At 62.5% G+C, this 26,179-nt stretch overlaps 3 protein-coding genes and 1 long non-coding RNA gene across 4 annotated transcripts in view; 1 reads left to right on the forward strand and 3 right to left on the reverse strand.

Annotated features, from left to right (window-relative positions):
- Nucleotides 1-6,783: 6,783 nt before the first annotated feature.
- Nucleotides 6,784-8,980, reverse strand: LOC144247841 (uncharacterized). Its single transcript, XR_013341329.1, has 2 exons — nt 8,902-8,980; nt 6,784-8,111 (listed from the first exon to the last, which is right to left on the reverse strand). It is a non-coding gene; the product is annotated as an uncharacterized LOC144247841 (long non-coding RNA).
- A 460-nt stretch (nt 8,981-9,440) lies between these two features.
- On the reverse strand, nt 9,441-14,757 carry CLDN7 (claudin 7). Its single transcript, XM_077789456.1, has 4 exons — nt 14,529-14,757; nt 11,312-11,443; nt 10,013-10,092; nt 9,441-9,449 (listed from the first exon to the last, which is right to left on the reverse strand). Exons 1-4 carry the CDS (start codon nt 14,755-14,757, stop codon nt 9,441-9,443), a joined length of 450 nt encoding a protein of 149 aa, XP_077645582.1.
- Nucleotides 14,758-17,952: 3,195 nt separating this feature from the next.
- On the reverse strand, nt 17,953-24,205 carry FIS1 (fission, mitochondrial 1). The gene is made up of 5 exons (XM_077789506.1): nt 24,136-24,205; nt 22,141-22,273; nt 20,323-20,399; nt 19,354-19,459; nt 17,953-18,201 (listed from the first exon to the last, which is right to left on the reverse strand). The coding sequence occupies exons 1-5, from the start codon at nt 24,178-24,180 to the stop codon at nt 18,113-18,115; spliced, it is 450 nt and encodes a 149-aa protein (XP_077645632.1). The 5' UTR covers nt 24,181-24,205; the 3' UTR covers nt 17,953-18,112.
- Nucleotides 24,206-24,363: 158 nt separating this feature from the next.
- Nucleotides 24,364-26,179, forward strand: part of LOC110482566 (polyunsaturated fatty acid lipoxygenase ALOX15B) — a 28,121-nt gene continuing 26,305 nt past the window's right edge. The window contains exon 1 of the mRNA XM_077789457.1: nt 24,364-24,510. Within this exon, the coding sequence (XP_077645583.1) occupies nt 24,364-24,510 (147 nt within the window). The remainder of the gene's footprint in view (nt 24,511-26,179) is intronic.

Below are 26,179 nucleotides of genomic sequence, written 5' to 3' on the forward strand. Positions count from 1 at the left end.
CATGGTGACGTCGGTGATGACGTCATCACTGTCCCCGGGGTCGCTGTCACCCACGGTGACGTCACTGCCACCAGTGATGACGTCACCATCCCCAAGCTTGGCCACCTTGGCCCCGCCGCCGCCGTCCCCTCCCGCGGGGTGTCCCCTGCGCCGCGGCCTCCCCGCGACGTCACCGACGTCACCGCGCCGCCAGGGACATCCTGCTGTCCCCGCGATGTCCCCGGTGCCAGTGTCACCGTGACGTTGGTGACGCCGCGCCACCGCGGTGCTGTCCCTGTCCCCGATGTCACCGCGCCCTCGGTGGCCACACCGCGCTGTCCCCATGATGCCACTGTCCCTGTCCCCGATGTCACCGCGCCCTCGGTGGCCACACCGCGCTGTCCCCATGATGCCACTGTCCTTGTCCCCAATGTCACCGTGCCTTTGGTGGCCGCTCTCTGATGTCCCCGAATTGTCCCTGATGTCCCCTTGGTGGCCACTTTTGGCTGTCCCGGTGCTGTCCCTTTGGTGGCCACTCTCCGATGTCCCCAGGCCATCCCTGCTGTCCCCTGGTCCTCGGTGGCCACTTTTCAACGTCCACACGCCATCCCTGATGTCCCCACACCCTTGGTGGCCACTCTCTGCTGTCCCCACGCTGTCCCCTGGTCCTCGGTGGCCACTTTTTGATGTCCCCACATTGTCCCCTCCATGACCACACCACGCTGTCCCTGTGCCATCCCCGCTGTCTCCTCGGTGGCCACTTTTTGATGTCCCCAGGCCATCCATGCTGTCCCCTTGCTGGCCACTTTTTGATGTCCCCACGCCATCCATGATGTCCCCTTGGTGGCCACTCTCTGATGTCCCCACGCCATCCATGCTGTCCCCGTGGTGGCCACTTTTTGATGTCCCCACACCATCCCTGTGGTGGCCACTCTTCGACGTCCCCACGCCACCCCTGATGTCCCCTCGGTGGCCACTTTTGGCTGTCCCCATGCCATCCTCGATGTCCCCTTGGTGGCCACTTTTGGCTGTCCCCAGGCCATCCATGATATCCCCTTGGTGGCCACTCTCTGATGTCCCCACGCCATCCATGCTGTCCCCTTGGTGGCCACTCTCTGATGTCCCCACGCCATCCATGCTGTCCCCTTGGTGGCCACTCTCCGACGTCCCCACGCCGTCCCCGCTGTCCCCTCGGTGGCCCCTTTTTGCCGTCCCCGCGCCGTCCCCGCGGCGGCCGCGCCGCGCCCGCGCCGCGCGGGCGATGCAGTCCATGGCGGCGTGGCCCAGCGGGTGCCACCCGTCCGCGGCGTCGCCGCGCCGGTCCCAGCCCACGGCCAGCACGCGCCCGCTGCGCGGGTCCAGCGCCGCCGCGCCCGCCGCCCGCCCGGCGCCCGCCGCCCGCGCCACCGCCATGGCCGCGCGCGCCGCCGCCAGCTCCCGCGCCGCCAGCGCCGGCGGCCGCGCCCGCGCCGCGCCCCGGCCCCGCCACGGCCACAGCCCCGCCGCCCGCGCCGCCGCCGCCTCCGCGCCCGGCGCCGGCACCGCGCCCGGCAGCAGCACCCGGAACGGCGAGCCCAGGGCCGGGTCTGGCACCGATGGCACCGAGCCTGGCACCGCGCCCAGATCTGACACCGATGGCACCGACACCGATGGCACCGATGGCACCGATGGCATCGACACCGCGCCCGGCAGCAGCACCCGGAACGGCGAGCCCAGGGCCGGGTCTGGCACCGATGGCACCAAGCCTGGCACCGTGCCCGGCACCGTGCCCGGATCTGACACCGATGGCACCGACACCGATGGCACCGATGGCACCGACACCGACGGCACCGATGGCACCAACACCGAGCCTGGCACCGCGCCCGGCAGCAGCACCCGGAACGGCGAGCCCAGGGCCGGGTCTGGCACTGGCACCGTGCCCGGCACCGCGCCCGGATCTGACAGCGATGGCACCGACGGCGCCGACACCGATGGCACCGGCACTGTGCCCGGATCTGACACCGATGGCACCGACACCGATGGCACCGACACTGCGCCCGGATCTGACACCGATGGCACCGACACCGATGGCACTGATGGCACCGACACTGCGCCCGGATCTGACACCGATGGCACCGACACCGACACTGATGGCACCGACACTGCACCCAGATCTGACACCGATGGCACCAACACCGTGCCTGGCACCGCGCCTGGATCTGACACCGATGGCACCGACACCGACACCGATGGCACTGATGGCACCAACACCGTGCCTGGCACCGCGCCCGGCAGCAGCACCCGGAACGGCGAGCCCAGGGCTGGGTCTGGCACCGACGGCGCTGACACCGACACCGTGCCCAGATCTGACACCAATGGCACCGACACTGACGGCTCCGATGGCACCGGCACCGCGCCCGGATCTGGCACCGATGGCACCGACACCGTGCCCAGCAGTGCCGGGCAACTGGGGGAACTGGGAGCACTGGGAGCAGTCAGACTGGGAGCACTGGTCAGACTGGGAGCACTGGGGGAGGTCAGACCGGGAGCACTGGTCAGACTGGGAGCACTGGGAGCAGTCAGACTGGGAGCACTGGTCAGACTGGGAGCACTGGGAGCAGTCAGACTGGGGGCACTGGGAATACTGGGAGCACTGGAAGGACAGATACTGGTGGAACCGGTGGCACTGGAATCACCAGTGGAACTGGTCAAACTGGTGGAACTGGTCATACTGGTGGCACTGGTACCATCACTGGGACCTGAGGTACTGGTGGCACTGGTCATACTGGTGGCACTGCTGGCACCGGTGGCGCCGGCAGCGCTGCTCCTACTGGTCAAACTGGTCCAACTGGAGTCCTCAGTGTCCCCGGTCACGCTGGTGACACTGGTGTTACTGGTGCCACTGGTGTTACTGGTGTTACTGGTCCCAGTTCCAGCGCCGGGGGTGGCGGTGACGTAATCGGTGACGTAATCGGTGACATCATCATTGACGTCATCAGCGATGATGTAATCGATGGGGGCGGCGGCGTCTGCGCGAGACCAGTGCTCCCAGTAAGGGCTCCCAGTGCTCCCAGTAGCCCCCACTGCTCCCATTTCCCTCCCAGTCCCTCCCAGTCCCCCCCAGTTCCCTCCCAGTTCCCCCCAGTCCCTCCCAGTCCCTCCCAGTTCCCCCCAGTTCCCTCCCAGTCCCTCCCAGTCCCCCCCAATCCCCTCCTAGTCCCTCCCAATCCCCTCCCAGTCCCTCCCAATCCCCCCCAGTTCCCTCCCAGTCCTCCCCAATCCCCTCCCAGTTCCCCCCAGTCCCCCCCAATCCCCCCCCAGTCCCTCCCAGTCCCCCCCAATCCACTCCCAGTCCCTCCCAATCCCCCCCCAGTCCCCCCAGTCCCTCCCAGTCCCTCCCAGTCCCCCGGTCCGTACCGTGGGCGGGGCCCAGCAGCAGCTCCGCCCCCCCGGGCCCCGCCCGCAGGCGCCGCAGGTGCCGCAGGGCCGGGGGGAGGGGCGGCAGCGCCCGCAGCAGCCGCGGGGTCTCCCGGGGCCGCAGCAGGGGCGCCGCCCATCCCCCCAGCACCGGCAGGCCCCGCCCCCGCCCCTCCCCCCACCACGGCACCGCCCGCGCGGGGGGCGGGGCCGGGCCGGGACACGCCCCCTGAGGCATGGGCGGGGCTTAGAGTGGGCGGGGCCTGCGGAGAGGGGCGGGGCTTAGAATGGGCGGGGCCTGCGGAGAGGGGCGGGGCTTAGAATGGGCGGGGCCTGCGAGAGAGGCGGGGCTTAGAGAGGGCGGGGCTTAAACAGGCGGAGCTTAGAACGGGCGGGGCTTAGAGAGGGGTGTGGCTTAGAATGGGCGGGGCCTAGAGAGAGGGGCGGGGCTTAGAGAGGGGCGGGGCTTAGAATGAGCGGTGCTTAGAATGGGCGGAGCTTATAATGGGCGGAGCTTAGAGTAGGCGGGGCTTAGAGAGGGCCGGGGCTTAGAATGGGCGGGGCCTGCGGAGAGGGGCGGGGCTTAGAGAGGGGCGGAGCTTAGAGAGGGGCGGGGCTTAGAATGGGCGGGGCCTGCGGAGAGGGGCGGGGCTTATAGAGGGGCGGAGCTTAGAGAGGGGCGGGGCTTAGAATGAGCGGTGCTTAGAATGAGCGGTGCTTAGAATGGGCGGGGCTTAGAGAGGGGCGGGGCATAGGATGGGCGGGGCCTGTGGAGAGGGGCGGGGCTTAGAATGGGCGGGGCTTAGAATGGGCGGGGCCTGCGGAGAGGGGCGGGGCTTAGAGAGGGCGGGGCCTGTGAGAGGGGCGGGGCTTAGAATGGGCGGGGCCTGCGGAGAGGGGCGGGGCTTAGAGAGGGCGGGGCCAGTGGAGAGGGCGGGGCTTAGAATGGGCGGGGGCAGTGGAGAGGGGCGGGCCTCAGAGAGGGCGGGGCTTAGAATGGGCGGGGCATAGAGAAGGCGGGGCTTAGAGAGGAGCGGGGCCGGGGCAGGACACGCCCCCTGAGACATAGGCGGGGCCTGCGGAGAGGGGCGGGGCTTAGAGAGGGCGGGGCTTAGAATGGGCGGGGCCTGCGGAGAGGGGCGGGGCTTAGAGAGAGGGTGGGGCTAAGAGAGAGGGGCGGTGGTTATAGGGGCGGGGCCTGCGGAGAGGGTCGTGGCTTAGAATGGGCGGGGCTTAGAGAGGGCGGGGCTTAGAGGGCGGGGCCGGACACGCCCCCTGAGACATGGGCGGGGCCTGCGGAGAGGGGCGGAGCTTAAAGGGGGCGGGGCTTAGGGCGGGGGAGGAGCCGAAGGAGGCGGGGCTTAGAGGGGAGGGACAGGGGCCTAAGGGGCGGGGCTTAGAGGGGTGGGGCTAAGGGGCGGGGCTTAGAGGGGTGGGGCTAAGAGGCGGGGCTTAGAGGGGAGGGGCTTAGAAAGGACGGAGCTTAGAAGGGAGGGGCTAAGGGGTGGGGGAGGGGCTAAAGGGGTGGGGGAGGGGCTTAGAGGGGAGGGGCTAAAGGGCTGGGGAGGGGTTAAAGGAGCGGGGGAGGGGCTAAAAAGGTGGGGGAGGGATTAAAGGGGTGGGGGAGGGGTGACCCCCCCTATAGCCCCCCACCCACCAGTGCTCCCAGTTTGTGACCCCAGTGCCCCCTCCCAGTTCCCCCCCAGTATCCCCAGTTCCCCCCCAGTCCCTCCCAGTATCCCAAGTCCCTCCCAATTCCCTCCCAGTATCCCCAGTTCCCTCCCAGTTCCCTCCCAGTATCCCCAGTTCCCTCCCAGTATCCCCAGTTCCCTCCAGTTTATCCCAGTCCCTCCCAGTTCCCTCCAGTTTATCCCAGTCCCTCCCAGTCCCTCCCAGTCCCTCCCAGTCCCTCCCAGTTCCCTCCAGTCCATCCCAGTCCCTCCCAGTCCCTCCCAGTTCCCTCCCAGTACCCCCAGTTCCCCCCCAGTCCCTCCCAGTTCCCTCCAGTTTATCCCAGTCCCTCCCAGTACCTCCCAGTCCCTCCCAGTTCCCTCCAGTTTATCCCAGTCCCTCCCAGTCCCTCCCAGTCTCTCCCAGTCCCTCCCAGTTCCCTCCCAGTTCCCTCCCAGTCCCTCCCAGTCTCTCCCAGTTCCCCCCCAGTCCCTCCCAGTTCCCTCCAGTTTATCCCAGTCCCTCCCAGTACCTCCCAGTCTCTCCCAGTTCCCCGCACGTGTCGCTCCCGCGCCGCCGCCGCCGCTCTGGCCCCGCCCCCTCGCGCTGATTGGCTGCGGGGCCGGAGGGGGCGGGGCCAAGGGCGGAACCGCCGGGAGGGGGCGGGGCCGGGGCTGCAGCGCCCCCTGGCGGCCGGGAGGACCCACCCCGGCCAGTGCGGCCCAGTCTGACCAGTTTGGACCAGTTTGGACCAGTTTGGACCAGTTTGGACCAGTTTGGACTAGTCTGGACCAGTTTGGACCAGTTTGGCCCCAGTTTGGACCAGTTTGAACCAGTTTGGACTAGTCTGCACCAGTACAGGCACCAGTATGGGCCAGTTCAGACCAGTACAGACCAGTTTGTACAGCCCAAACTGGGAGCCCAAACTGGGAGCCGAACTGGCAGCACTGGGAGCCCAAACTGGGAGCTCAAACTGGGAGCACTGGGAGCCCAAACTGGGAGCATTGGGAGCCAAACTGGGAGCCCAAACTGGGAGCACTGGGAGCTCAAACTGGGAGCACTGGGAGCTCAAACTGGGAGCACTGGGAGCCCAAACTGGGAGCACTGGGAGCCCAAACTGGGAGCCCAAACTGGGAGCACTGGGAGCCCAAACTGGGAGCACTGGGAGCTCAAACTGGGAGCACTGGGAGCACTGGGAGCTCAAACTGGGAGCACTGGGAGCACTGGGAGCCCAAACTGGGAGCACTGGGAGCTCAAACTGGGAGCACTGGGAGCACTGGGAGCCCAAACTGGGAGCACTGGGAGCCCAAACTGGGAGCACTGGGAGCTCAAACTGGGAGTACTGGGAGCTCAAACTGGGAGCACTGGGAGCCCAAACTGGGAGCACTGGGAGCCAAACTGGGAGCACTGGGAGCCCAAACTGGGAGCACTGGGAGCCCAAACTGGGAGTACTGGGAGCTCAAACTGGGAGCACTGGGAGCCCAAACTGGGAGCTCAAACTGGGAGCACTGGGAGCTCAAACTGGGAGCACTGGGAGCCGAACTGGGAGCACTGGGAGGCAAACTGGGAGCACTGGGAGCCCAAACTGGGAGCCCAAACTGGGAGCACTGGGAGCCCAAACTGGGAGCACTGGGAGCACTGGGAGCTCAAACTGGGAGCACTGGGAGCCCAAACTGGTGTTACTGGTCTGAACTGGGATCCCTTACTGGTGGTACTGGTGTAACTGGGAGCCCAAACTGGTCTGAACTGGTTTTTATTGGTCTTTACTGGGAGGAGCCCCCGGACCCCCCCGGAAGGGGGAGGGGGGGCTGGGGGGGGCTCGGGAATTCGGGAAAAATTCGGGAATTTTTGGGGAAATTCTGGGAAAATTTGGGGAAATTTGGGGAAATTTTGGGGAATTTGGAGATTTTTTTGGGGATTTTTTGGGATTGTTGGAAAATTTTGGGGATTTGGGGAATTTTTTGGGTAATTTTGGGGATTTTTTGAGAAATTTGGGAAAATTTGGGAATTTTTGGGGATTTTTGGAGAATTTCTGGAGATTTGGAGAATATTTGGTGGATTTTGGGGATTTTTTGGATAATTTTGGGGATTTTTGGGGAAATCTGGGAAAATTTGGGAAATTTTGGGGATTTTTAGAGAATTTTTGGGGATTTTGGGGATTTTTTGGGGATTTTTGGGGATTTTTTTTGTAATTTTGTGGAACTTTTTTTTAAATTTGGGGAAATTTAAGGATTTTTTAGGATTTTTGGAGAATTTTTGAAGATTTGGGGGATTTTTGGGGGATTTTGTGGATTTTTTTTTTGAAATTTGGGAAAATTTGGGATTTTGGGGGATTTTTTTGTTATTTTGGGGATTTTTGGGGATTTTTTGGGGGATTTTGGGGATTTTTTTTGGTAATTTTGGGGATTTTTGGATAATTTTTGGAGATTTGGGGGATTTTTGGGGATATTTCGGCGTTACTTCAGAGATATTTTGGGGCTATTTCAGGGATATTTCGGGGCTATTTCAGGGATATTTTAGGGATATTTTGGGGATATTTTGGGGATATTTTGGGGATATTTTGGGGATATTTCAGGGATATTTCAGGGATATTTCAGGGATATTTCGGCTGTGTTTCGGGTGTATTTCGGGTGTGTTTCGGGTACATTTTGGGTGTATTTTGGGGATATTTTGGGGATATTTCGAGGATATTTTGGGGATATTTCGGGGCTATTTCAGGGATATTTTGGGGATATTTCAGGGATATTTTGGGGATATTTCGGGGCTATTTCAGGGATATTTTGGGGATATTTCGGGGATATTTTGGGGATATTTCGGGGATATTTCGGGGATATTTCGGGGATATTTTGGGGATATTTTGGGGATATTTTGGGGATATTTCGGGTGTATTTCGGGTGTATTTCGGGTGTGTTCCGGCTGTGTTCCGGCTGTGTTCCGGCTGTGTTCCGGGTGCATTTTGGGCCCATTTTGGGCCCATTTCGGGGGGTTTCGGGTCCGTCCCCCCTCACACGTACTCGTTCCTCCCGTATTTCTCCCCCCGCGGGGGGGGCGGGGCCCGGGCGGGGCTGGGGGGGAGGGGCGGATCAGGGGGGGGAGGGGCGGCCGAGAGCCCCGCCCCCCAGCTCAGGGGGAGGGGCGATGGGAGGGGGAGGGGCTTAATGGGGGAGGGGCTTCATTAGGGGGAAGGGCTTAATGGGGGAGGGGCTTGATGAGGGGGAGGGGGTTGATGAGGGGTGGGGATTAATGAGAGGGAGGGGCTTGAGGAGGGGGAGGGGCTTAAAGGGGGAGGGGCTTGAGGAGGGGGAGGGACTTAATGAGGGGGAGGGGCTTGAGGAGGGGAGGGGCTTGAGGAGGGGAGGGGCGATAGGGAGGGGCTTAAAGGGGGAGGGGCTTAAGGAGGGGGAGGGGCTTACGGTAGGGAGGGGCTGGAGGAGGGGGAGGGGTTCAAAGGGGGAGGGGCTTATGGTGGGGGAGGGGCTTAAAGAGGATGGGCTTAATGAGGGGAGGGGCTGAATGAGGGGGAGGGGCTTAATGAGGGGAGGGGCTGAATGAGGGGGAGGGGCTTAATGAGGGGGAGGGGCTTAATGAGGGGAGGGGCTTTGCAGGTGGGGAGGGGCTTGAGGTGGGGAGGGGCGATAGGGAGGGGCTTAAAGGGGGAGGGGCTTAAGGTGGGGGAGGGGTTTCAATAGGGGAGGGGCTTGTGGAGGGGGAGGGGCTTGGGGAGGGGTCCCAAGGGTGAGGGAGGGGCTTAAGGAGGGGGAGGGGCTTGAGAAGGGGGAGGGGCTTAAGGGGGGCTTAAGGGGGGGAGGGGCTTTGGGGGAGGGGTCCGGGGTGGGGGAGGGGCGCGGTCCTCACCCGGCTCGCGCCATCCAGAGCAGCGCCCCTCCCCCCAGGGCCTGCAGCGCCCCTCCCCCACCCGCCTGCAGCACGGCCGGGCCCGGCTCGAACCTGGGGGGAGGGGAGGGGGCGTCACCCCAAAAAAATCCCAAAAAAATCCACCCAGGGACCCCCAAATTACCCCAAAATCACCCCAAAAATCACCCCAAAAAACCACCCAGGGGACCCCCAAATTACCCCAAAAATCACCCCAAAAATCACCCCAAAAAACCCACCCAGGGGACCCCCAAATTACCCCAAAAATCACCCCAAAAAATCAACCCTGGGGACCCCCAAATTACCCCAAAATCCCCCCAAAATCACCCCCCAAAAACCCAAAAAAATCCACCCAGGGGACCCCGAAATTACCCCAAAATCTCCCCCAAATTACCCCAAAAATCACCCCAAAAAAACCCACCCAGGGACCCCCAAATTGCCCCAAAATCACCCCAAAAATCACTCCAAAAAATCCACCCAGGGGACTCCCAAATTACCCCAAAATCACCCCAAAAAACCCCCTAAAAAATCTATCCAGGGATCCCCAAATTACCCCAAAATCACCCCAAAATCACCCCCCAAAAACCCAAAAAAATCCACCCAGGGGACCCCCAAATTACCCCCAAATCACCCCAAAAATCACCCCAAAAAACCCACCCAGGGGACCCCCAAATTACCCCAAACCCCCAAAATCCCCCTAAAAACCCCCAAATCCCCAAGAATTTACCCCAAATCCAACCCAGGGAACCCCAGAGCCCCCCAAACCCCCAAAATCACCCCAAAATCACCCCAAAATCACCCCAAAATCACCCCAAAATCATCCCAAAATCATCCCAAAATCACCTGGGACCCCCAAATCCCCCCAAAATCCCCCCCAAAATTTTCCACAAATTCCCAAAAATCCACCCCAGACCCCCCAAAATCACCCCCAAAACCCTCCCAAATCACCCCAAAAATCACCCCAAAATCCCGTCCCGGAGCCTCAAAACCCCCAGAATTCCCCAAAATCGCCCCAAAATTCCCCAAAATTCCCCAAAATTCCCCAAAATTTCCCCAAATTCCCCCAAATCCGCGGGGCCCACCTGACCCCCACCGTGGTGGGGTCGAAGAATTCCTGGGAGGAGCCGACCCCGAACCAGAGCGCGGCGCCCACGGCGGCCAGGCCTGCCAAAACGGGCCAAAATCGGGCAAAATCGGGCAAAATCGGCCAAAAATTGCCAAAATTGGGCAAAATCGGGCAAAATTGGGCAAAACGGGCCAAAATCAGCCCAAAATCAGCCCAAACCGGCCCAAAATAGGTGAAAATCGGCCCAAAAACAGCCCACATTGGGCAAAATCAGCCCAAACTGCCCCAAAATCGGTGAAAATCAGCCCAAATCGGGCAAAATCAGCCCAAATTCAGCAAAAATCAGCCCAAAATCAGCCCAAATCAGGCAAAATCAGCCCAAACCGGCCCAAAATTGGTGAAAATCGGCCCAAAATCAGCCAACATCAGCCAAATCGGCCAAAATTGTACAAAATCGGCCCATAATCTGCCCAAATTGGGCAAAATCGGGCAAAATAGGCCCAAAATCAGCCAAAATCGGGCAAAATCAGCCCAAATCGAGCAAAAGTGGCCAAAATCGGGCAAAATCGGTGAAAATCAGCCAAAATCAGCCAAAGTCAGCCCAAAATTGGCCCAAAATTGGCCAAAATAAGACCAAATCAGCCAAAAGTGGCCAAAATCATCCCAAAATCAGTCAAAATCAGCCCAAAATTGGCCCGAAATTGGGCAAAAGTGGCCAAAATCAGCCCCAAATCGGCCAAAATCAGCCCAAAATTTGCCAAAATCAACAAAAATCAGCAAAAATCGGCCAAAATTGGAGAAAATCAGACCAAAATCAGCACCTCCCTTAGACCCTCCCCCACACCCGAAATCCCCCAAAAATCCCCCTCAGCCCCTCCCCCACCCCCAAATTCCCCCAAAATTCCCCCCAAATTCCCCCAGCCCTTCCTCCACCCTCCATAACCCCCCAAAAATCCCCCCAAATCCCCCCAAATCCCCCCAAATCCCCTCCCCCACCCCCAAATCCCCCAAATCCCCCAAATCCCCTCCCCCGCCCCCCAAATCCCCCCAAATCCCCCAAATCCCCTCCCCCGCCCCCCAAATCCCCCCAAATCCCCCCAAATCCCCTCCCCCACCTCCCAAATCCCCCAAATCCCCTCCCCCAACCCCAAATCCCCCCCCCCCCCCCCAAATCCCCCCAAATCCCCCAAATCCCCTCCCCCACCCCCCAAATCCCCCCAAATCCCCTCCCCCAACCCCAAATCCCCTCCCCCACCCCCCAAATCCCCCCCAAATCCCCCTAAATCCCCCCAAATCCCCAAAATCCCCCCCAATCCCCTCCCCCACCTGCCAGCAGCAGCAGCGCCCCCCCCGCGGCCCGGGGTCCCCTCCGGGCTCCGGCGCAGCCCCCCAGGGACCCCCCGAGAGCGCCCAGGGCCGCCCCCAGCACGGCCAGGGCGCGCCCGCCCTGCAGGTACCCTGGGGGGGAGAAAACGGGGTGAGAGACCCCGAAATCACCCGAAATTACCCCAAAAATCACCCCCAAAACAGCCCCAAAATAGCCCAAAAAACTGCCCCAAAATAAGCCAAAAATATCCCAAAATATCCTGAAATTACCCCAAAAATCACCCCCAAAATAGCCCCAAAATATCCTAAAAATAGCCCAAAAAACTGCCCCAAAATATCCCCAAAATAACCCAAAATATCCCAAAATATCCCAAAAATAACCTCAAAAATCACCCCCAAACCAGCCCCAAAATATCCCCAAAATAACCCAAAATATCCCAAAATATCCCAAAATATCCCAAAATATCCCAAAATATCCCCAGGGCGCGCCCGCCCTGCAGGTACCCTGGGGGGAAAAAAAGGGGGTGAGAGACCCCGAAATCACCCGAAATTACCCCAAAAATCACCCCCAAACCAGCCCCAAAATATCCTAAAAATAGCCCAAAAACCTGCCCCAAAATATCCCACAAAGCCGCCCCAAAATCCCCAAAAAGTCTCAAAATCCCCCAAAATCTCCCCAAAACTCCCCCAAAAAGTCACAAAAAATGTCCCCAAAATTCCCTCAGATCCCCCAAAATATTCTCAAAATCCCCCTAAAAATCCCCCCAAAAATTCCCCAAAAATGGCCCCAAAAGGTCACAAAAAATATCCCCAAAAAATGGCCCCAAAAAAGGCCCCAAAATCCCCCAAAATGTCCCAAAAATGTCCCCAAAAATCCCCAAAAATGTCCCCAAAATGTCCCCTGCCACCCCCCCGGTGTCACCCCCTGATGTCCCCAATGTCCCCAAGGTCACCCCAAGGTCATTCAAGGTCTCCAGTGTCCCTCAATGTCCCCAAGGTCACCCCAAGGTCACCCCAAGGTCACCCCAAGGTCTAAAGTGTCCCCCAATGTCCCCCAGTGTCCCCCGGATGTCCCCACCCCTGTGTCACACCCCCAAGGTCACCCCAATGTCACCCCGATGTCCCCAGTGTCCCCCCAATGTCCCCAAGGTCCCCAATGTCACCCCAAGGTCACCCCAAGGTCACCCCCAGGTCCCTCTTGATGTCCCCAATGTCCCCCAGTGTCCCCCGGATGTCCCCACCCCTGTGTCCCCCCAGTGTCCCCCACCAAGGTCACCCCAAGGTCACTCTGGTGTCCCCCAATGTCCCAAATGTCCCCTCGATGTCCCCACCCCTGTGCCACACCCCCAAGGTCACCCCAAGGTCACCCCGATGTCCCCCAGTGTCCCCCCAGTGCCACCACCCCTGTGTCCCCCAATGCCACCTCGAGGTCACCCCAATGTCCCCCCAAGGTCACCCCAAGATCCCAAATGTCCCCTCGATGTCCCCCCAATGTCACTCCACTGTCACCCCCAATGTCACCCCAATGTCCCCAATGTCCCCAAGGTCACCCCAAGGTCACCCCAATGTCCCCAATGTCCCCCAGTGTCCCCCAATGTCCCAAATGTCCCCAATGTTCTCCACCAAGGTCACCCCAAGGTCACCCCAAGGTCACCCCAAGGTCCCCCAGTGTCCCCCAGTGTCCCCCAATGCCACCACCCCTGTGCCCCCAAAATGTCCCCCACCAAGGTCACCTCAATGTCCCCTCGATGTCCCCAGTGTCCCCCAGTGTCCCCAGTGTCCCCAAGATCACCTCAAGGTCACCCCAATGTCCCCCAGTGTCCCCCAATGTCCCAAATGTCCCCAATGTCACCTCAAGGTCACCCCAATGTCCCCCAGTGTCCCCCAATGTCCCAAATGTCCCCAATGTCACCCCAAGGTCACCTCAAGGTCACCCCAATGTCCCCCAATGTTCCCCAGTGTCCCCCAATGTCCCAAATGTCCCCAAGGTCACCCCAAGGTCACCTCAAGGTCACCCCAATGTCCCCCCAGTGTTCTCCAATGCCACCACCCCTGTGCCACCCCAGTGTCCCCCAATGTCACCCAAATGTCCCCTCGATGTCCCCACCCCTGTATCACCTCAAGGTCCCCCCCCAAGGTCACCCCAAAGTCACCCCGATGTCCCCAATGTCCCCCTCGATGTCCCCAATGTCCCCCTCGATGTCCCCAGTGTCCCCCAATGTCACCAGCGGTGTCACCCCCCCAAGGTCACCCCGATGTCCCCCTCAATGTCCCCGGTGTCCCCCAATGCCACCACCCCTGTGTCACCTCAAGGTCGCCCCCTAAGGTCACCCCGATGTCCCCCTCGATGTCCCCCAATGTCCCCCCATGTCCCCAGCCCTGTGTCACCCCCCAGGGTCACCCTGATGTCCCCAAACTCCCCCCGGTGCCACCCACCTGTCCCCAGTGTCCCCAGTGTCCCCCCGATGTCCCCCCTGTCCCCCCCCTCGCTGTCCCCTCCCCCCCGTCCCTTCCTGTCCCCTCCCTGTTGTCCCCGATGTCCCCAATGTCCCCCCGTCCCTTCCTGTCCCCCCCGCCCTGTCCTGCTGCTGATGTCACCTTGTCCCCAACGTCCCCAATGTCCCCCAAAATCCCCCCAATGTCCCCAACGTCCCCAATGTCCCCAAGCCCCCCGAAATCCCCCCAATCCCCCCAATCCCCCCAATGTCCCCACTGTCCCAATGTCCCCAATGTCCCCAAGCCACCAATGTCCCCCCAATGTCCCCAATGTCCCCAATGTCCCCAACCCCCTGTGTCCCCAGTGTCCCCGTACCGGGCAGGGTGATGAGGGACAGCAGTGGCACGCAGGACAGGACCCCAATGTCCCCAACCCCCCGTGTCCCCAATGTCCCCAATCCCCCCAACCCCCCCACTGTCCCCAGTGTCCCCAATCCCCCCACTGTCCCAATGTCCCCCATGTCCCCAATGTCCCCAACCCCCCCAACCCCCCGTGTCCCCAATGTCCCAATGTCCCCACTGTCCCCAATGTCCCCAATGTCCCCAATCCCCCCAACCCCCCCAATCCCCCCAATGTCCCCAATGTCCCCAGTGTCCCCACTGTCCCCAATGTCCCCAATGTCCCCAACCCCCCGTGTCCCGTACTGGGCAGGGTGACGAGGGACAGCAGTGGCACGCAGGACAGGACCCCAATGTCCCCAATCCCCCCAGTGTCCCGTACCGGGCAGGGTGACGAGGGACAGCAGTGGCACGCAGGACAGGACCCCGCTGGCGTCGGTGGCGCAGTCGGCCCAGAGGCCGCGGGTGACGATGACCGCGGTGACCGCGCTGCTCTGGCCGCCGCCCATGCCCCAGACCCCCGCGGCCACCGCGGCCACCAGCAGCGCCCACCCGGCCAGCGCCAGCGCCAGCGCCGCCAGCGGCCACCAGCGCCCGCCGCCCGGCGCCATGCCCGCTGCCCGCCGGGCACCGCTGGGCACCGCCGGGCACTGGTGGGCACTGGTGGGCACTGGACACTGGGGGGCACTGGGCACTGGTGGTCACTTGGAGTGCTGGTGGGCACTGGGCACTGCTGGGCACTGCTGCGCACTGGTCACTGGTGGGCACTGGTGGTCACTTGGAGCGCTGGTGGTCACCGTTGGTCACTGGTCACTGGTCGGCACTGGTCACTGGTGGGCACCGGGCACCAGTGGTCACTGGTGGGCACTTGGAGCGCTGATGGTCACTGTTGGTCACTGCTCACTGGTGGGTACTGGTCACTGGTGGGCACTTGGAGCACTGGTCACTGGTGGTCACTGGGCACTGGTGGGCAGTGGTCACTGGTGGGCACTTGGAGTGCTGGTGGTCACAGTTGGTCACTGGTCACTGATGGGCACTGGTCACTGGTGGGCAGTGGGCACTGGTGGTCACTTGGAGCACTGGTGGTCACCGGTGGGCACTGGTCACTGATGGGCACTGGTCACTGGTGGGCACTGGTGGGCACTGGGCACTGGTGGGCACTTGGAGCACTGGTGGTCACCGTTGGTCACTGGTCACTGATGGGCACTGGTCACTGGTGGGTACTGGTCACTGGTGGGCACTGGGCACTGGTGGGCACTGGTCACTGGTGGGCACTGGTCACTGGTGGGTACTGGTCACTGGTGGGCACTGGGCACTGGTGGGCACTGGTCACTGGTGGGCACTGGGCACTGGTGGGCACTTGGAGCACTGGTGGTCACCGTTGGTCACTGGTCACTGATGGGCACTGGGCACTGGTGGGCACTGGTGGGCACTTGGAGCGCTGGTGGTCACCGTTGGTCACTGGTCACTGGTGGGCACTGGTGGGCAGTGGTCACTGATGGGCACTGGGCACCAGTGGGCACTGGTCACTGGTGGGCACTGGTGGTCACTTGGAGCACTGGTGGTCACCGTTGGTTACTGGTCACTGGTGGGCACTGGTCACTGGTGGGTACTGGGCACTGGTGGTCACCGTTGGTCACTGGTCACTGATGGGCACTGGTCACTGGTGGTTACCAGTGGTCACTGGTGGTCACTTGGAGCGCTGGTGGTCACCAGTGGGCACTGGTCACTGGTCACTGGTGGTGATGGTCACTGGTCACTGGTCACTGGTCACTGGTCACCGGTGGTGCTGGTCACTGGTCACTGCTGGTGATGGTCACTGGTGGCACTGGTCACTGGTCACTGGTCACTGGTCACTGGTCACCGGTGGTGCTGGTCACTGGTCACTGCTGGTGATGGTCACTGGTGGCACTGGTCACTGGTCACTGGTCACTGGTCACTGGTCACCGGTGGTGCTGGTCACTGGTCACTGCTGGTGATGGTCACTGGTGGCACTGGTCACTGGTCACTGGTCACTGGTCACTGGTCACCGGTGGTGCTGGTCACTGGTCACTGCTGGTGATGGTCACTGGTGGCACTGGTCACTGGTCACTGGTCACTGGTCACTGGTCACCGGTGGTGCTGGTCACTGGTCACTGCTGGTGATGGTCACTGGTCACTGGTCACTGGTGGCACTGGTCACTGGTGGTGCTGGTCACTGGTGGCTGGCACCAATCACTGCTCTCAGTCACTGGTGGAACTGGTGGCACTGGTTTAACTGGTGTCCATCCGGGATGTCACTGGTGTCTGGCACTGGTCACTGGTCAGCGCAGTCCGGCCGGGATGTCACTGGTTTAACTGGTGGCACTGGTGTCTGGCACTGGTTTAACTGGTCTAACTGGTCTCTAACTGGTCTCTAACGGGTCTAACTGATCTCTAACTGGTCTAACTGGTCTAACTGGTCTCTAACTGGTCTCTAACTGGTCTAACTGGTCTCTAATTGGTCTAACTAGTCTCTAACTGGTCTAACTGGTCTCTAACTGGTCTAACTGGTCTCTAACTGGTCTCTAACTGGTCTAACTGGTCTCTAACTGGTCTTTAGCTGGTCTCTAACTGGTCTCTAACTGTTCTAACTAGTCTCTAACTGGTCTAACTGGTCTCTAGCTGGTCTCTAACTGGTCTAACTGGTCTCTAGCTGGTCTAACTGGTCTCTAACTGGTCTAACAGGTCTCTAACTGGTCTCTAACTGGTCTAACTGGTCTAACTAGTCTCTAACTGGTCTCTAGCTGGTCTCTAACTGGTCTAACTGGTTTCCCGCTGTCCGGCACTGGTCAGCGCAGTCCGGCCGGGCGTGGCCGGGGTGGGGGAGGGGCCGTTTGGGGGGTTCTCCCCCCCCGCCCCTCCCCCCAGGAAGGAGCGGGGTGTCCGGAGCCGCCCCTCCCCCCTTCCTGCCCCTCCCCCTCCCCCTTCCTGCCCCTCCCCCCCCAAAGGGGTCGGGGCCGCCCCTCCCCCCCCCGGCCCCTTCCTTTGACGCAAATTGGGGGGGGAGGGGCAAAGGGGGGGAAGGGACCCCAAAAACCGCGGGGGGGGGCGGGGGGGAACTCGGGGGGGCTCAGGTGACATTTGGGGGGCTCAGGTGACATTTGGGGGGTTCTGGGGGGGCTCAGGTGACATTTGGGGGGCCCAGGTGACATTTGGGGGGTTCTGGGGGGGCCCAGGTGACATTTGGGGGGCTCAGGTGACATTTGGGGGGTTCTGGGGGGGCTCAGGTGACATTTGGGGGGCCCAGGTGACATTTGGGGGGTTCTGGGGGGGCCCAGGTGACATTTGGGGGGCCCAGGTGACATTTGGGGGGCTCAGGTGACATTTGGGGGGGCTCGGGTGACATTTGGGGGGTTGTGGGGGGGCTCAGGTGACATTTTTGGTGCCCAGGTGACATTTGGGGACCCTGGGGAGTTCCCAGGTGGCATTTTGGGTGCCCAGGTGACATTTGGGGGGTTCTGGGGGTGCTCAGGTGACATTTGGGGGGGCTCAGGTGACACTGGGGGGGGTTCAGGTGACATTTGGGGTGCCCAGGTGACATTTGGGGGTTTCTGGGGGGGCTCAGGTGACACTTGGGGGGGTTCAGGTGACACTTGGGGGGTCTCAGGTGACACTGGGGGGGGTTCAGGTGACATTTGGGGTGCCCAGGTGACACTGGGGGGGGTTCAGGTGACATTTGGGGGGTCTCAGGTGACACTGGGGGGGGTTCAGGTGACATTTGGGGTGCCCAGGTGACATTTGGGGGGGTCCCCAGCCCCGCCCCGCCCCCAGCAGTGACGTCACGCTCGGCGCCCAATCAGGTTTATTTACAGCGGGGGTGGGGGAGGGGCGGGAACCCCCGGGGGGGTCCCCAAGGCACTGAGGGGGGAGGGGCGGCGCCGCTGACGTCACCGCGAGCCGTGACGTCATCTCCGCGCCGGCCCCGCCCCCCCGGGGTGGGCGGGGTCAGTGGCGCGCGCGCGCGATGGCCACGCCCAGCAGCCCGGCCACGCCCACGACCACGCCCCCCACGATGGCCGCGCCCACCAGCCCGTCTGGGGGGACGGACAGGGGGACACCGGGATGGACAGACGGACAGACGGACACAGGGATGGACAGGGGGACAGCGGGATGGACAGACGGACAGACGGACACAGGGATGGACAGGGGGACAGCGGGATGGACAGACGGACACCGAGGGACAGACGGACACCGAGGGACGGGGGGACACCGAGGGACGGGGGGACACAAGGATGGACAGCGGGACACCGAGGGACAGACGGACACAGGGATGGACAGGGGGACACCGAGGGACAGGGGGACACCGAGGGACAGAGGGACACCGAGGGACAGACGGACACCGATGGACAGATGGACACCGATGGACAGGGGGACACCAGGATGGACAGGGGGACACCGAGGGACAGGGGGACAGCGGGATGGACAGACGGACACCGAGGGACAGACGGACACCGATGGACAGATGGACACCGAGGGACAGGGGGACACCGAGGGACGGGGGGACACAGGGATGGACAGGGGGACACCGAGGGACAGACGGACACAGGGATGGACAGACGGACAGAGGGACAGGGGGACACCAAGGGACAGAGGGACAGGAGGACACAGGGACACAGGGACGGACAGACGGACACAGAGGGACAGAGGGGACACGTCACTACTTGGGGGGACATTTGGCACCTCCGTGTCCCCTCAGTGTCACCCTCCCGTGTCCCCCCTTATCACACAGAGCCCCCGATGTCCCCAATGTCCCCAGGGTGTCCCCAATGTCCCCAATGTCCCCAATGTCCCCATGTCCCCAATGTCCCCAATAGTCCCCAGTGTCCCCAATGTCCCTGATGTCCCCCCTGTCCCGCTGTCCCCTCTCTGTCCCTCAATGTCCCCAATGTCCCCAATCCCCCCAAATCCCCAAACCTCCCCCTGTCCCCGCTGTCCCCCCGTCCCCGATGTCCCCCCGTCCCCAAATGTCCCCATTGTCCCCAATGTCCCCAATCCCCCCAATGCCCCAATCCCCCCAATGTCCCCAATGTCCCGCTGTCCCCTCTCTGTCCCTCAATGTCCCCAATGTCCCCCCATTGTCCCCAATCCCCCCGATGTCCCCACTGTCCCCACTGTCCCCACTGTCCCCAATGTCCCCACTGTCCCCAATCCCCCCCCTGTCCCCCCTGTCCCCCCTGTCCCCTCACCTCTCCTCAGTTGGTTCCTGACGCGGCCCCGCAGCCGCTGCACCTGCGCGTTCTGCGGCTCGGCCGCCAGGAGGCGCTCCAGGAGCTCCAGCGAGCGCTCGTACTCCTGCGGGGACAGGGGTGGCACCTGGGTGTCACCTGGATGGCATCTGTGTCACCTGTGTCACCTCCCTGGGTCACCTGGGTCACCTGGGTGTCACCTGGGTCACCTGTGTCACCCCCCTGTCCCCCCATCCCTCGCTCCAGGAGCTCCAGCGAGCACTCGTACTCCTGCGGGGACAGGGGGGGCACCTGTGTCACCTGGGTGTCACCTGGGTGTCACCTGGGTGTCACCTGGGTCACCTCCACGTGTCACTTCTGTTACCTGTGTGACTTTCCTGTCACCTGTGTCCCCTCCCTGGGTCACCTGGGTCACCTGTGCCACCTCCCTGGGTCACCTGGGTGTCACCTGTGTCACCTCCCTGTGTCACCTGGGTGTCACCTGTGCCACCTGCGTCACCTCCACGTGTCACTTCTGTTACCTGTGTGACTCTCCTGTCACCTGTGTCCCCTCCCTGTCCCCCCATCCCTGCTCCAGGTGTCACCCCAGAGCTCTCTCGCCCCTGTGGGGACATTTGGGGACAGTCCCTGTGTCCCCCCAATGTCCCCAAAACCCCCCAAAACCCCAAAATGTCCCCAGTGTCCCCAGTGTCCCCAATGTCCTCAATGTCCCCAATCCCCCCAGTGTCCCCAATGTCCCCCAATGTCCCCAATGTCCCCAATGTCCCCAGTGTCCCCAATGTCCCCATTGTCCCCAAATGTCCCCCCTGTCCCCATTGTCCCCAATGTCCCCAATCCCCCCAGTGTCCCCATTGTCCCCAATGTCCCCAATGTCCCCAATGTCCCCAATGTCCCCAATGTCCCCAATGTCCCCAGTGTCCCCCCTGTCCCCGATGTCCCCTCGCTGTCCCCTCGCTGTCCCGGTGCCACCTTGAGCCGGTAGTAGCCCAGGGCCAGGTAGAAGAGGATGTCGCGCTGCTCCTGCGGGGGCGTCTCGGGGAGCAGCTCTGGAACCCCAAAACCAGAGAGTCACCCCAAAAGTGACCCCAAAACTCCAGAGTCACCCCAAAAGTGACCCTGAAACTCCAGAGTCACCCCAAAAATGACCCCGAAACTCCAGAGTCACCCCAAAACTCCAGAGTCACCCCAAAAGTGACCCCGAAACTCCAGAGTCACCCCAAAAGTGACCCCAAAACCCAAAACTGACCCCAAAACCAGAGAGTCACCCCAAAAGAGACCCCAAAACCCGGAGTCACCCCAAAACTGACCCCAAACCACAGAGAGTCACCCCAAAACCCCAAAACTGACTCAAAACCACGGAGAGTCACCCCAAAACCGCCCCAAAACCCCAAAGACTCACCCCAAAATTGCCCCAAAACCCCACAAAGTGACCCCAAAACTGCCTCAAAACCCAAAAATACCAGAGACCCCGAAACTGCCGCAAAACCTCAGAGTGACCCCAAAACTGACCCTGAACCCCAGAGGATCACCCCAAAACTGACCCAGAACCCCAAAACTGCCCCAAACCCCAAAGAGTGACCCCAAAACCCCAAAGAGTGACCCCAAAACTGACCCCAAACCACAGAGAGAGACTCCAAAACTGCCCCAAAACCCAAATTTGCCCCAAAACCGCAAGGAGTGACCCCAAAAATGACCCAAAACCACAGAGAGTGACCCCAAAACTGCCCCAAAACCCCGGAGAGTCACCCCAAAACTGACCCAGAATCCCAAATTTGCCCCAAAATCCCAAGGAGTGACCCCAAAACTGCCCCAAAACCCCAAAACTGCCCCAAAACCCCAAGGAGTGATCCCAAAACTGCCCCAAAACCCAAGTTTGCCCAAAAATCTCGAAGAGTGACCCCAAAACTTCAAAGAAGGACCCCAAAACTGCCCCAAAACCTTAAAGAGTGACCCCAAAACTGCCCCAAAACCCCAGAGAGTCACCCCAAAACTGACCCAGAACCCAAATTTGGGTTTTGGCCACGCCCCGGGCCGTGTCCTGCCGGTACCGGTACCGGTACCGAGCCTCACCCGAGAGCAGCGCCGGCTCCGGGCCGTGTCCTGCCGGTACCGGTACCGGTACCGACCCTCACCTGAGAGCAGCGCCACGCCCCGGGCCGTGTCCTGCCGGTACCGGTACCGGTACTGACCCTCACCTGAGAGCAGCGCCACGCCCCGGGCCGTGTCCTGCCGGTACCGGTACCGGTACCGGTACTGACCCGAGAGCAGCGCCGGCCCCGGGCCGTGTCCTGCCGGTACCGGTACCGGTACTGACCCTCACCTGAGAGCAGCGCCACGCCCCGGGCCGTGTCCTGCCGGTACCGGTACCGGTACTGACCCGAGAGCAGCGCCGGCCCCGGGCCGTGTGCTGCCGGTACCGGTACCGGTACCGAGCCTCACCTGAGAGCAGCGCCGGCCCCGGGCCGTGTCCTGCCGGTACCGGTACCGGTACCGGTACTGACCCGAGAGCAGCGCCACGCCCCGGGCCGTGTCCTGCCGGTACCGGTACTGACCCTCACCGAGAGCAGCCCCGGCCCCGGGCCGTGTCCTGCCGGTACCGGTACCGGTACTGACCCGAGAGCAGCGCCGGCCCCGGGCCGTGTCCTGCCGGTACCGGTACCGGTACTGACCCGAGAGCAGCGCCGGCCCCGGGCCGTGTCCTGCCGGTACCGGTACCGGTACTGACCCGAGAGCAGCGCCGGCCCCGGGCCGTGTCCTGCCGGTACCGGTACCGGTACCGAGCCTCACCTGAGAGCAGCGCCACGCCCCGGGCCGTGTCCTGCCGGTACCGGCTCCGCACCAGCCCCCAGCCGTACTCGAACCGGCGCTGCCTCGAGGGCGTCCCCTGCTGCAGCTCGGCCGCGTAGCGCCGCTCCAGAGCCTGCGGGGATGGGAGGGACTGGGAGGGACTGGGATGGACTGGGAGGGAACTGGGAGGGACTGGGAGGGAACTGGGAGGGACTGGGAGGGGACTGGGAGGGAACTGGGAGGGACTGGGAGGGACTGGGAGGGAACTGGGATGGACTGGGAGGGACTGGGAGGGACTGGGAGGGACTGGGAGGGAACTGGGATGGACTGGGAGGAACTGGGAGGGACTGGGGGGAACTGGGAGGGAACTGGGAGGGACTGGGAGGAACTGGGAGGGACTGGGGGGAACTGGGAGGGGACTGGGAGGAACTGGGAGGGACTGGGAGGGATTGGGAGGGACTGGGAGGGAACTGGGATGGACTGGGAGGGACTGGGAGGGACTGGGAGGGACTGGGAGTACTGGGAGGGCACTGGGAGGGACTGGGAGGGCACTGGGCCCTTACTGGGAGCACTGGGAGTAACTGCGAGGTGACTGGGAGGGAACTGGGAGCACTGGGAGGGCACTGGGCCTTTGCTGGGAGTAACTGGGAGTTACTGGGAGGACACTGGGAGTACTGGGAGTACTGGGAGGACACTGGGAGGGACTGGGAGGGCACTGGGCCCTTACTGGGAACACTGGGAGTGACTGGGGGAGCACTGGGATGAGTCACTGGGTGTTACTGGGATGAACTGGGAAGGCACTGGGTAGTCACTGGGTGTTACTGGGAGCACTGGGATGGCACTGGGGGGTTACTGGGATGAACTGGGACGGTACTGGGAGCACTGGGACGAGTCCCTGGGTGTTACTGGGAGCACTGGGATGGCACTGGGGGTTACTGGGATGAACTGGGAGGGTACTGGGAGTTACTGGGATGAACTGGGAAGGCACTGGGTGGTTACTGGGTGTTACTGGGAGCACTGGGATGGGTCCCTGGGGGTTACTGGGATGTACTGGGAGGGTACTGGGAGGGACCCTGTGGGCGGAGCTTGTCAGGAGGGCGTGGCCAAACAAAAATGGGCGTGGCCACAGGAAAGGGGCGTGACCATCCATACTGGGCGTGGCCTCAGGAATGGGCGTGACCGACCAAAATGGGCGTGGCCACCCTGAAAACGGGCGTGGCCATCTGCAATGGGCGTGGCCTCATGAATGGGCGTGGCCACCGTGAGAATGGGTGTGAACGACCAAAAATGGGCGTGGCCACAGGAAGGGCGTGGTCACAATGAAAATGGGCGTGGCCACAGGAAGAGCACGACCACCTAGAATGGGCGTGGCCAACAGAAAAGGGGCGTGTTCACAATGAAAATGGGCGTGGCCACCGTGAAAATGGGCGTGACAGACCAAAAATGGGCGTGTCCGCACGGAAAATGGGCGTGGCCACAGGAAAGGCGTGGTCACAATGAAAATGGGCGTGGCCACAGAGAGGGCGAGGTCACCATGAAAATGGGCGTGGTCACAGGGAGGGCGTGGTCACAATGAAAATGGGCGTGGCCACGGAAAAAGAGGCGTGGCCTCAGTGAAAATGGGCGTGACCATCTAATGGGCGTGGCCACCATTAAAACGAGCGTGGCCACCCAATGGGCGTGGCCACCCAATGGGCGTGGCCACAGAAGGGCGTGGCCACAATGAAAATGGGCGTGGCCACGGAAAAGGGGCGTGGCTCCACCGCCGACACCCGGGCCCGCGGAGGGGGCGTGGCCTCCCCACGTGGGGGCGTGGCCACCCAGCCAAAAGGGGCGTGGCCACACCGGCTGTGGGCGTGTCCTCGCGGCCGTGGCCGACCCGGGCGGTGTCGGGGGTCCCAAAAGGGGCGTGGCCGGGGGGGTGGGAGTGCAGAGGGGTGGGCGTGGTCTCCGATAAAGGGGGCGTGCCCCGGCGCGGAGGGGGCGTGGCCTCACCAGCAGATCCTCCGCCGCCACCGCCTCGTCGAACTCGGGGTCCATGGCACCCGGAAGAGAAGGCGGAAGTGACGGCGGAAGTGACGCATTCTCCCCGCCCCCCCCTCCCCTCCCCGCCGCCGCCATTGGCCGCCCCTCGGCGCGCCGCGCCGCCATTGGCCGGAGCGCGCGTGCGCCCGGCCGCCATTGGCTCCGCCCCGCGCCCGGCCGCCGTCAGGCGCCGCCGCCATGGCCGCGTACCGGCTGCGCGTCCGCACCGGCTCCGCGCCCGGCGCCGGCACCAGCGACGCCATCGCCGTGACGCTGCTGGGCAGCCGCGGCCGCAGCGCCCGCACCGCGCTCGACCGATGGGGACCCGACTTCCGCTGCGGGGCGGTGAGGGGGGGTCTGAGGGGGTTTGGGGGGATTGGGGGGGGTTTGGGGGGGTTTGGGGGGGGTCTGAGGGGGTTTGGGGGGATTGGGGGGGGTTTGGGGGAGTTTGGGGGGATTTGGGGAGGTCTGAGGGGGGATTGAGGGGGATTGAGGGGGGGTCTGAGGGGGTCTGAGGGGGTCTGAGGGGGTTTGGGGGGATTGAGGGGGGTTTGGGGGGGTTTGGGGGGATTTGGGGGGGTCTGAGGGGGGATTGAGGGGGATTGAGGGGGGTCTGAGGGGGTTTGGGGGGATTGAGGGGGATTGAGGGGGGATCTGAGGGGGTTTGGGGGGGTCTGAGGGGGGATTGAGGGGGATTGAGGGGGGTCTGAGGGGGTTTGGGGGGATTGAGGGGGATTGAAGGGGGATCTGAGGGGGTTTGGGGGAATTGAGGGGGGTCTGAGGGGGTTTGGGGGGATTGAGGGGGATTGAGGGGGATTGAGGGGGGTTTGGGGGGATCTGAGGGGGGTTTGGGGGGATTTAAGGGGGTCTTGGGGGAATTTGGGGGGGTTTGGGGGGATTTGGGGGGATCTGAGGGGGGTTTGGGGGCGTTTGGGGCGGATTTGGGGGGGGCTGGGGGGATCTGAGGGGGTTTGGGGGGATTTGGGGAGGATTTGGGGGGTTTTGGGGGGATCTGAGGGGGGGTTGGGGGCGTTTGGGGGGGTCTGAGGGGGATTTAAGGGGGTCTTGGGGGGGTTTGGGGGGATCTGAGGGGGGTTTGAGGGGGTCTTGGGGGGATTTCGGGAGGATTTGGATGGGTTTGGGGGGGTCTGAGGGGGGATTTGGGGGGATTTAAGGGGGTCTTGGGGGAATTTGGGGGGATCTGAGGGGGGTCTTGGGGGGATTGAGGGGGGATTAGGGGGATTAGGGGGATTGGGGGGAATTTGGGGGGATCTGAGGGGGGTCTTGGGGGGATTGAGGGGGGATTAGGGGGATTGGGGGGGATTTGGGGGGATCTGAGGGGGGTTTGGGGGGATTTGGGGGCAATTGGGGCAGATTTGGGGGGATTTGGGGGGGCTGAGGGGATTTGGGGGGGCTGGGGGGATTTGGGGGGATTTCAGGGGGTCTTGGGGGGATTTTGGGGGCGCTGAGGGAGGATTTGGGGGGGATTGGGGGAATTTGAGGGGGATTTGGGGAAATTTGGGGGGTTTGGGGGGGATTGAGAGAGGATTTGGCGGGATTTGGGGACATCTGGGGGGATCTGCGGGATTTGGGGACATTTAGGGGCTCTTGGGGACATTTTGGGGGGGGTTTGTATGTCCCAATCCCCTAAAGCGACCCAGATGTCCCCAAATGTCCCTAAAGTGACCTGAACATCCCCAAAAATGGTCCCAAATGTCCCCAAAAATGGTCCCAGGTGTCCCCAAGAGGGACACAGGTGTCCCCAAATGTCCCCAGAGTCACCCAAATGTCCCCAAAAATGGCTCTAGGTGTCCCCAAGAGGGACACAGGTGTCCCCAAATGTCCTCAAAGTGACCCAAATGTCCCCAAAAATGGTCCCAGGTGTCCCCAAGAGGGATCCAGGTGTCCCCAAACATCCCCAGAAATGGCCCCAGGTGTCCCCAAGAGGGACCCAGGTGTCCCCAAACATCCCCAGAAATGGCCCCAGGTGTCCCCAGGAGGGACCCAGGTGTCC

The sequence above is a fragment of the Lonchura striata genome, chromosome 34 (genome assembly GCF_046129695.1).
Source record: "Lonchura striata isolate bLonStr1 chromosome 34, bLonStr1.mat, whole genome shotgun sequence".
In the NCBI taxonomy this organism is placed as follows: domain Eukaryota; kingdom Metazoa; phylum Chordata; class Aves; order Passeriformes; family Estrildidae; genus Lonchura; species Lonchura striata.

Excerpts from the sequence above, each read along its gene's own strand:
- CLDN7 (XM_077789456.1), bottom strand. The coding sequence starts at position 14,757 with ATGGCGCCGGGCGGCGGGCGCTGGTGGCCGCTGGCGGCGCTGGCGCTG. Across the intron at positions 11,444-14,528 it reads GTCCCTCGTCACCCTGCCCG|GGTACCTGCAGGGCGGGCGC; the intron begins GTACGGGACACT and ends TCTCCCCCCCAG. Across the intron at positions 10,093-11,311 it reads GGCGCTGCTGCTGCTGGCAG|TTTTGGCAGGCCTGGCCGCC; the intron begins GTGGGGGAGGGG and ends GATTTTGGCCCG.
- FIS1 (XM_077789506.1), bottom strand. The coding sequence starts at position 24,180 with ATGGACCCCGAGTTCGACGAGGCGGTGGCGGCGGAGGATCTGCTG. Across the intron at positions 19,460-20,322 it reads TGGGCTACTACCGGCTCAAG|GAGTACGAGCGCTCGCTGGA; the intron begins GTGGCACCGGGA and ends CTGTCCCCGCAG. Across the intron at positions 18,202-19,353 it reads CAGGAACCAACTGAGGAGAG|ACGGGCTGGTGGGCGCGGCC; the intron begins GTGAGGGGACAG and ends CCGTCCCCCCAG.